The 10,470-nt window shown below is 33.6% G+C and overlaps 1 protein-coding gene across 1 annotated transcript; it reads left to right on the forward strand.

Moving 5' to 3' along the window:
- The first annotated feature begins 9,698 nt into the window (after window positions 1–9,698).
- LOC115216301 lies at window positions 9,699–10,157 on the forward strand. The gene has a single exon (XM_029785503.1). The coding sequence runs from the start codon at window positions 9,699–9,701 to the stop codon at window positions 10,155–10,157; it is 459 nt and encodes a 152-aa protein (XP_029641363.1).
- The last annotated feature ends 313 nt before the right edge of the window (window positions 10,158–10,470 follow it).

Below are 10,470 nucleotides of genomic sequence, written 5' to 3' on the forward strand. Positions count from 1 at the left end.
GTTATCATCATCATCGGCATCATCATCATCACCACCATCATCACCACCATCTTCTCCTTCTCCTCCTTCTTCTTCTTCTTCTTCATCATCATCGTTATCATCATCATCGTCGTCATAATCATCACCACCATCACCATCATCGTCATCTTCTCCTTCTCCTTCTTCTTCTTCTTCTTCTTCTTCTCCACCCCCTACCCCTTAAGTTCGTCACTAATGTTTTTTAGTATAACACCTACGCTAATTCTATAAAGAAGCCTGTCAATATAAATATTCTCCTGAATTGAACTGAGACTGCCAGCCGCCACTGACCATTCAAAATACGACCATCAGGGCACTCCCAGATTCTCCCACCCCCTTTCCTCACCAGCCTTCTCTCTACTACCCTACCAAGAGCTCACAACTACCTCGAACACACAAGTGCAAACAAGGGAGTCAGAGAAAGGCAGAATGCCACTTAAATCTGAACACTACTATAGAAATATTCTTTTAAAAAAACTTTTCTTCTAATTTTTCTAAATTTAATTATTTAATCGTTACAGTTGAAAAGGTCTCAAAATGACCGAAACCGGTACTGAAATGTTCACTATAAATTATTTTAGCATTTTCTATTTTTTACTTGTTTTTTCATATATATCAACTCGTGTGTTCCTTTTCACCCTTATACATATATATATATATAATATATATATATATATATGTGTGTGTGTGTGTGTGTGTGTGTGTATGTATGCATGTATATATATTTATGTGTCTGTGTTTGTCTCCCCCGCCATCACTTGACAACCGATACTGGTGTGTTTCGGTCCTTGCAACCTGGCGGTTCACCAAAAGATACCGATAAAATAAGTACTAGGCTTACAAACAATAAGTTCTGGGATCGATTTCTTCGACTAAAACCCTTTAAAACGGTGCTCTGGCATGGTCACAGTCAAATGACTGAAACAAGTAAAAGAATAAAAGAATACAGACACACACACGCGATGAATTCTAATATGAAGCAGATTACTTCTCTTCCATCATGGTTAAATACATCCTCATTGATGACAACGTACAATAATAGCATAGACCAGTTTGTAATTCATATATAGCGCCCGGTTATAGTATGGCCCTATTACAATTTGAATAATCAATCAGACGTGTTCATTCTTTGCAGTTACTTCCATCGATATTTATTGAGAAATTCTAACACTAAGGTCATTAAATGGATTTGCCAAACGCTGGACGATTGACATTTTTATACGCTTTTACTTTTGTTTCAAAAAGTGATTCTAATTTCAGCAGCAGTAAAATTATATTGGTATAGTCATTTACTGCTCTGATGTCTGTTTTTTTTTTATATGATACTAAAAACGAGGATATCACGAAGTTTTAAATACGAATATTTGAATCTGCTTCAAATTTTATTTTTTCGTTTTGTTATGGCAACCAGTGAAATATCGATGCGTTTCGATAGGTTTACAAATATATATTTTTTTCTCATATTTTCTATATTTCCAATCCAAGCCGACTGTCTTTTACTTCTGTTCGAGTAATCACTAATATAAAACAGAAGACTAATATAAACAGAAGTGTATTCATACATACATACATACATTATATGTGCTTATACACACACACATATATATATATATATATGCATATATATACATATGTACATATACATGTATATATTACATATACACTTATACACACACAGACACGCACACAGCACACACACCCACTATGTATATATGTTTGTGCGTGTTTGTATGCATAAGTGTGTATGTAATATATTCATGAATACGTACATATTGTATACATATATATACTTAAATATATATATACTTATATATACATATATATATATATTTAATTATATATATATATATTATACACATATATATATACTTATATATATACATATATATATATACTTATATATATATATGTGTATATATATATATATATATGTATGTATGTATGTGTGAATAAACATTTTTACCCATATACATGTATATATTTATGTATATACAACGAATAAATATAAATATATAAATATACATACATATATATATGTATGTATGTATGTATGTATGTATGTATGTATGTATGTATGTACGCATGCATGTATGCATGTGTGTATGTATAAAACGCCATATCACATGTCGGCATATGAAGTGTGTATATATTGTGTTGCATTGCATCTTTCTGTAAAGGTGGAGGGAAGAGGAAAAACGAGTCGCCGCAATGAAAGAACTGAAGAGGACAGAAAAGAAAAGATAAAACAGAGAAGAGAAGTGGATTGCGTAGATATGGATATTGGCAGGAAATCGGAATAGCGACTGGCCATGGCGGGAGAGACTGGGAATTGTAGGGAGGGATGGAAAACATGAAAGTGGAGGAAAAAGCAGAAGAGACCAGCGGCGGAATGAAGAGAGAGATGGTGCACTAGAATAGATTAAGACGGAGACAAGATAATATACGAGACATGCAGAGAAGAGAGAATGCTAAAGAGAGAGAGAGGGGGGGGGAAGAGAGGATGAGAGGGGTGGAGAGTAAGAGAGGGAGAGAAGCGAGAGAAGGGTGAGAAAGCGCGGGGTAAGAGGCATAATATCGAAGTGTGAGTGCATAACGAGAGAGAGAGAAGAGAGAGAGAGAGAGAGAGATTGAGGTGACAGAAAGATAGATAGCAAAAGAGAAAAAGGCAGAGAGGGAGAGAGAGATGCAAGATATCAAAGTTAAAGTGCACAACAAAAGCGATAGAGATAGATAGAGAGATAGATAGAGAGAGAGAGAGAGAGAGAGAGAGAAGAGAGAGAGAGAGAGAGAGAGAAATAGCTGATATCGAAGTGTGAGTGCGTAATAAAAGCCGTTAAAATTGTAAAAAATGTTGAAAAAATATGCCCAAAATACATGTATATGTGTGTGTATGCGTGTGTGTGTTTGTGTGCGAGTGAGTGTATACGTGCAAAATATTATAATGTGTAAATAAGTATATACACGCATATATTCAAAACTATTTTTCCATTCATGTAATGTCTCAATATATGTTTGTTTATACATACATACACACACACATACTCACGCTTGCGCGTGCACACGCTCGCTTTCTCTCTCTCTCTCTCTCTCACACACACACACACACATACACGCACGCTCATATATGTATGTATATGTACATATACCCACGCACACTTGTATACATGCCTACAAACATACATTCATACATACATGCATGCATACATACATGCATACAAACGAATGTATACATATATACTTTCAGACATACATCCATGCATGTATACATACATACATTCAAACATATATGCATACATGCATGTATATATACATACATACGTACATACATGCATGTATGTATACATACATACATACATAGATACATACATAGATACATGCATACATACATACATAGATACATACATACGTACATACATGCATGCATGTATACATACATACATACATACATACATACATATAATCATTCACCCGAATACATCCAAGTGTATGTAAAATATGTTGCTGAGTATGCAGTGTTACGTCCACCTGCGTATATGCGTATGTGGGTGTGTGTGTGTGCGTTTGTGTGTGTGTGTGTGTGTGTGTGTGTGTGTGTGTGTGTGTGTGTGTGTGTGTGTGTGTCTGTGTGCGTGCGTGTGTGTGTGTGCTTGCTTAGATAATGATAAATATTCATTTTGCTGTGTTTATCTATTTTCTTAACGTAAGTTCTTTGCTTGCAACATAATTAAGGGTTATTGTTGCGAAGAAAGAGAACGAAATGGAATTCTTTTTTTTTTCTTTTTTTGTATTTATATAAATATATTCTACAACCATACCCTAATGCACTGAGTGGAATGGTAAACTACCTTTTTTTCTTCTACTTTGTTATCTCTTTGCAAGTTCATTCCAAGTGAGATAAATGCTTGAAAACTCCTGGAATTTGTCCAGAAATTGCAGGAACTTATCAAATACAGGCGACATCAAAGTCGAAATTGATTATTGAAATTATTCGATAGTCCCAATTTTATATGCACCAGATAAACGCTTTATGCTATTCTAGATGTGATTATTCACAAGAGGAGAAAACGATGTAGAAGAATGACTAAAATGTACTTACAATTGTATATATTTCTTTGCTGGAACAAATATAAAGTGGAAATATTTGTGCAGTAATCTCCCTTGCATTTGTAACATCAGGAGAATCTTTTCGGTTTGAGCGGCAGTTTTTAACATAATTTCTAGGTAACTAAAAAATTTTAAACTTCGAATACTGGTAGAACGTGTTTATAAATCATCTTTTTCTCTTGGCGTTATTGAGAAAATTCTATAGTTTGTAAGATATTTGTTGTTTTTTTTCTTCAAATTCTGCAATTTCAACCAATCAGTGACGTCTATTGAGGTAAAAAGCATTCTGTGCCGTATGAATATGTCCTTCGTTTAAGAAACAGATTGGGTTTATTTACATTTCTGAAGAAAAAAAGATACCCTTCCCCCACCCTTAACCCTAACCCTAAACCTAACCCTAACTAACCTTAACTAACTCTAACCCTAAAACAGATTGAAATGCAAAAGATCGATACTAGGGTCATAATTATGGGTGACAATTTCATATATAACACCGCTAGAAAAAACTGCCGTTCAAACCGAAAAGATCCCTTCAGGACTAAAGTTATTAATTCTTAGACTGGACTAGGATGAGAATATTGGAAAGCATAAAATAGACTGGAGGCCGAGAGTTAGGACTTAGAGTTATGTGTCATGAGCCCTAGGACTTAAAAGGCCGCAGCTTAACTTGGTTTCCTCGGCAGATTACCCACCCCTTGAACAGAACGCCGGTCCGTCGCAGAATTTACTTCCCGGGTATAGTTGGAAAGTATTTACAGCTGAATGAACTGGTGGAGCATGAAATGAAGTGTTTTGCTCAAGAACGCAACGTAGTACCCAATCCAGAAACCGAAACCATGATACTAGAATCGGGGGTGTAACACCTTAACCACTAGGTCATGTGCGATAAGACTGCGAGAGTATGGGTAGAATATATTGATAAAAATAAATTAAGTACTTCCATTGTTTGAAGTACAATAGGAACGATTTCTTTTGACAAACGCATATCGAGAAAAATAGAATAATACAATTTCTAATAAAATCCATTACGTGATGTAACTCATTTTATAATATAAACCTTTAGGTGATATAAATTATTATCCTATAGAAAACATCATTTTATTTACTATATAATTCTTTATATCTGATAGCATCCAATATTTCACTTACAAAGTACTATTTTATAGTGTAATCATCAATTTTTTTCTATTCGTCTCATATTCACTTTTGTCGTGAGGAGGGAAGAATCAACCAGAATAAACCAACCACTTTATACTTACTGATAGATTCTGCGTTATGGTCCCGATTTACGTAAAAAATAATGCAATGTGTGTACAAGTGATTCGTAAACTTAAATATGAGGGGACATAATTTAATATCTTTTAATACAGTAATTTGTCATCCGGGCTATTTTCAATGATCGGCTGTCACAGATGTATATAATGCTTCCTTTTTATTACATAATTACCTTAGTGTTGCATTGGGTATAGCAATGTGTTATATTGAAAGGATGGGGTTTCTATTTCAAGTGGAATAAACTTGTTCAAAAGATGCTGGGAACATAGATATTGAAATCCACCTCTGTATTGTATAAGGTATTCTGTACATATTGATGGAATAAAAGATGGAGTTAATCTCAGTGAGGTTTGAACACAAGTGTAGAGAACGACAACTGTGCCTCGACTACATCTAATGCTTTCGTTACTAGGTTACACTAAAAATATCAATGCTAAAGCGATTCAGACAGCAATCCAGCTAGAATGGTCGACCTAAAATGTATGTCATCAATTTATGTGTATAACTCAGCCAGATATTCTACGTTGCTCGGAAATCTTTGCATAAAATATATTGCAGTCTCGAACATTTTCTGTTCTATAAAATGATTCAGGAAATAAAAATCCTGATATCTTCTACAAAATAGAGTTGAATAGATACAAGGAAATATAACAAATGCAGGTATTATATTTATGTATACATACATGAGTATATTCCTTTATATTTTTTTACAGTTTTTTTAAGCTGTTGCGTAATAAGTGATGATATATGTCTTTAAGAGATAATGGTCCTTTTCGGTTTGAACGGCAGTTTTTAAAAATAATTTCCACGTAACTAAACACTTTTAAACTTCATTTACTGGTAGAATGTGTTTATAAAACATCGTTTTCTCTTGGTTTTATTGAGAAAATTCTATAGTCTGTAAGATATTTGTTGCTTTTTCCCTTCAATTTTTGTAATTTCAACCAATCAATGACGTCTATTGAGTTGAAAACATTCTGTGCCATATGAAAATGTCCTTCGTTTAAGAAACAGATTGGGTTTATTTACATTTCTGAAGAAAAAAGATACCCCCCACTCCTAACCCTAACCCTAACTAACCCTAACCCTAAAACAGATTGAAATGCAATAGATCGATACTAGGGTCATAATTATGGGTGACAATTTCATATGACACCGCTAGAAAACTGCCGTTCAAACCGAAAATATCCGAGATAATTGTTATCCAAAATGATTTACAACGGCATTTCCATGTGAAATAGCATAGCAATTGTTTTGCTAAATGAAGCAACAGTTCATTATTGTATACAACACTTCAGGTGATGTTTAAAGCAACCGTCCATGTGTTTTAATACAGCAACAATCCACGGGATAATAAAAATAACCGCAAGCGTTCATAAGGACGAGCGCTGTACATAAATATGCTTGTATACCTATTTTATACAAATGATTGTGTATTAATGTTTATTAATTGATCCCTCAGAAGAAAACGTATTATTGTGATTTAAAGTTCTTGAAGCAGCAGTCTACATAAATTGGAGTAAACATACTTTTGCAAGAATTAGCAGAGGTGAGTTTATTATTTTGGGTATTCATTCGGCTAAGCGCGCGTATTGTACTGAGATTATCCGACTGAGGAGTTTTATTCAGAAGAGAAATTTTTTTAACGCAGTAGAGGTCAAATGATACGTAATATTATTTTATGTAAGGATATGTGGCTTGTGCGGGGTGCATGGCGATCGTGAGTTCAATTCCTAGACACTTCATTTCACGTTGCTCTGTGATCACTTCGAACTGTGCAACTGTTCAGACGACGCCGATGTGATGGAGAGAGAGTGAGCTAAAGTGTGACACGAACCTTGGATCACTCGCTCACTAATAATATCAAGCGATCAAAATCTGCGTTAGAAAATACGGAGAAATCAGGTATTATGTTGACTTAACCACTGTATCGCATACATACTTATCAGTGAATTTTGACCCTTCGCATAACAGTGCACACTTAGTATGTACAGGAAAAAATTCTATTGAATAATTATCTGTCAGTTCGAACGCATATTATTGTATAACTTATTTTCTCTGCATTGCTTTTGTATCAATGTCAATATAATATATCATATTATATTGTGAAGTCCCATGCTGACGAGGAAAGTGTTCCGGATAAAGTATCAATTCTACATTCTTCATACCGAACTAATTCTGAAACGCGTACATGGGTAATCAAATATCGATTGATTTTCGTTATTCTTCATATCTGCCTGCGTGGATTGTTTTCGAGTACTTTGTTTTTGTCCAGGAATCTCTTTTTAAAGTAGAGGAAATAGCTAAGGTTCTCTGGCTGCTATTTCTAAACTTCGGTATGTGGTAAAGCAAATCTTTGTAGAGCCCTAATTATAAAATATTACTTAAATTTACCGAGAAATGGTCCCTTTTCATGCTGAATTCTACTTGGTGAGATTATTGATTACTAGTTAATTAATTAATTTTACCCTTTGTTATTATTGATTATATATATATACACACAAAAATACATATATATGAATATGTATATATATATGGTTGTGTGTGTGTGTAACGGGAGAGAAAGTGTGGAAAAGAGGAAGAATTAGGTAAATATATACATAGAGATATGTGTTTGGGCCTGTATCTATGCACACCTATCTATATATCTATCTATCTATCTATCAGGAGACAAAGAAAGAGAGGGTGACAGAGTAAATAGTGTCCAACCCATACATGCAGCTGCATAGAGGAAGCGAAAGAGGATGAAAATACACTAGAGTGTATAAGAAGATTAATTTCTATTAATAATCATACACTTAACTGGTTTCATATCTGCGTGAGTTTCAAGAGTGCAAGCTTTGAGAAACATTGAGCTGTGTCGCGCACTGTACCGTGTGGTGATATTTTTATATTTGCCTGAGATTTTTCAGCAATTTTTACCTGCAGTTATATATAGCAATTAAGTACACTAAACAGTTTAAAGTTATGTTTCTTTCTCAGTTGTCTCCTATATATATATATATATATATATATATATGTATATATGTATATATATACGTGTGTGTATATATATATATATATGTATATATATATATACGTATATATATATATATATATATATATATATATATATATATATATATATATGTATATATATACGTGTGTGTATATATATATATATATTATATATATATATACGTATATATATATATATATATATATATATATATATATATATATATATATATGTATATATATACGTGTGTGTATATATATATATATATATGTATATATATATATATATATACGTATATATATATGTACATATATATATGTATATATAAGTATATATAAATATATATATATATAAGTATATATATATATAAGTATATATATATATATGTATATATAAGTATATATATATATATATAAAAATATAAAATTGAATAAGGGTAGAAATTGATATTAATCAATCAAAACCAGTGGCCTAGCATATTAAAAAAATCCGAAGATTAAAATATTTTTACATACAAAATTTAAAGGACTGACCACTAAAAGTGGACGGTTAATATGCTAGATATAGACGTCAAAATCGCTATTTTCCACGAAGAATGTGTTCTCAAGTAAAAACTCAACACAAAACCAAAGTGCAAAAAATAAGTAAGACAAATGAAAATATAGGAAATAAAAACGATTACCTCTGTACCGATCAGTTTCGCTTGTTAATATTCACGTAAATGCATACGCGAAAATCTGCAAGATCATCAGCATAGTCTGTCGCATACAAACATAATTTCCCGAACTGGATACATAAACGCTTGACCGGAGTCCCGCAGGCATAGAGTTCAACAAATTATATTTATGTGTACCCTTCAAATGCCTTCACTTTGGCGCGCTGAGATCGGAAATCTACCCTGCAGTTAATAAACTACAGCAGTCAATTTACCGGTTAGAGAACATTTTTTTTTATTATTAAAATTGAATAAGGGTAGAAATTGATATTAATCAATCAAAACCAGTGACCTAGCATATTAAAGAAATCCGAAGATTAAAATATTTTTACATACAAAATTTAAAGGTCAGCCTTTTAAATTTTATATATATGTATGTATATATTATATATATATATATATATATATAATATATATATTATATAATATATTATATATATATATATATAAATATATATAACGTGCTAACGTTTCTCCAGCTCGCCGCCTTACATTGAGCAGAGATATTACATGAAATTTTGCCAAAAGCTTGGTGATAATCAAGTTCAAACCATCGAGAAGATTAGGTAGACCTTTGCCGATGATGTCATGGGCAAAACCCAGATCAAGGAATGGTACATCCGCTTGAAACATGGCCAGACCTGGGTGGAAAACGAGGCAGGCTCAAGCAAGCCAAGCACAGGCCAAAGCAAGGAGCTGATTGAGAATGTTCGGCGAATAATCACGAAACGCTGTCATGTAACAAACCAGGAAATTACACATGAAGGGGAAATAAGCACAGGCTCAGTGCATTCCATTTTAACGGGGGATTTGTGCATGCAGAGAGAGTCGGAGAAATTTCTCCCCAAGGTGCTGACAGCACATCAGAAGCAACACCACTTGGAAATTGCTCAGGACATGGTGGACTGTGCAAACCAAGACCCAGATTTCATGGAGACAATCCTCAGTGGTGATGAAACATGGATTTATGGTCTCTTCTCAATGCGTTCGGTCATCTTGCGTAACAACGAAAATCTGGCAAGCTCACACTGCATGTCTGTTTTCTAAGCGTAACAACCAGGACTGATGCGGCCTAACGGCGCGAAAATTTTCAGGTCTGCGCGGGAAGGGTAGTATTACCTCTCATCCAAATGATTTTGTTCACGCGGCACCAGCTTTGACGTAAAAAAAAACCCAGATACTTTTTTAGACGCATCTTGTTCAGTCACCACAGTTTAGCTAAATAAGATTATAGCTTCTCATAAATCTACTTGACATATCCATCAAGCTAAAACAGCCCTAAATTTGGATACGACTTTTACAATTGTTCTAATTACCTCACGACATATCTGCTTAATACATGAAGGTAGCAGAGAACTGA

The sequence above is a fragment of the Octopus sinensis genome, linkage group LG10 (genome assembly GCF_006345805.1).
Source record: "Octopus sinensis linkage group LG10, ASM634580v1, whole genome shotgun sequence".
NCBI lineage: Eukaryota > Metazoa > Mollusca > Cephalopoda > Octopoda > Octopodidae > Octopus > Octopus sinensis.

Bases quoted from the DNA above. Each gene is read 5' to 3' on its own strand.
- LOC115216301 (XM_029785503.1), top strand. From the start codon at position 9,699: ATGGGCAAAACCCAGATCAAGGAATGGTACATCCGCTTGAAACATGGC.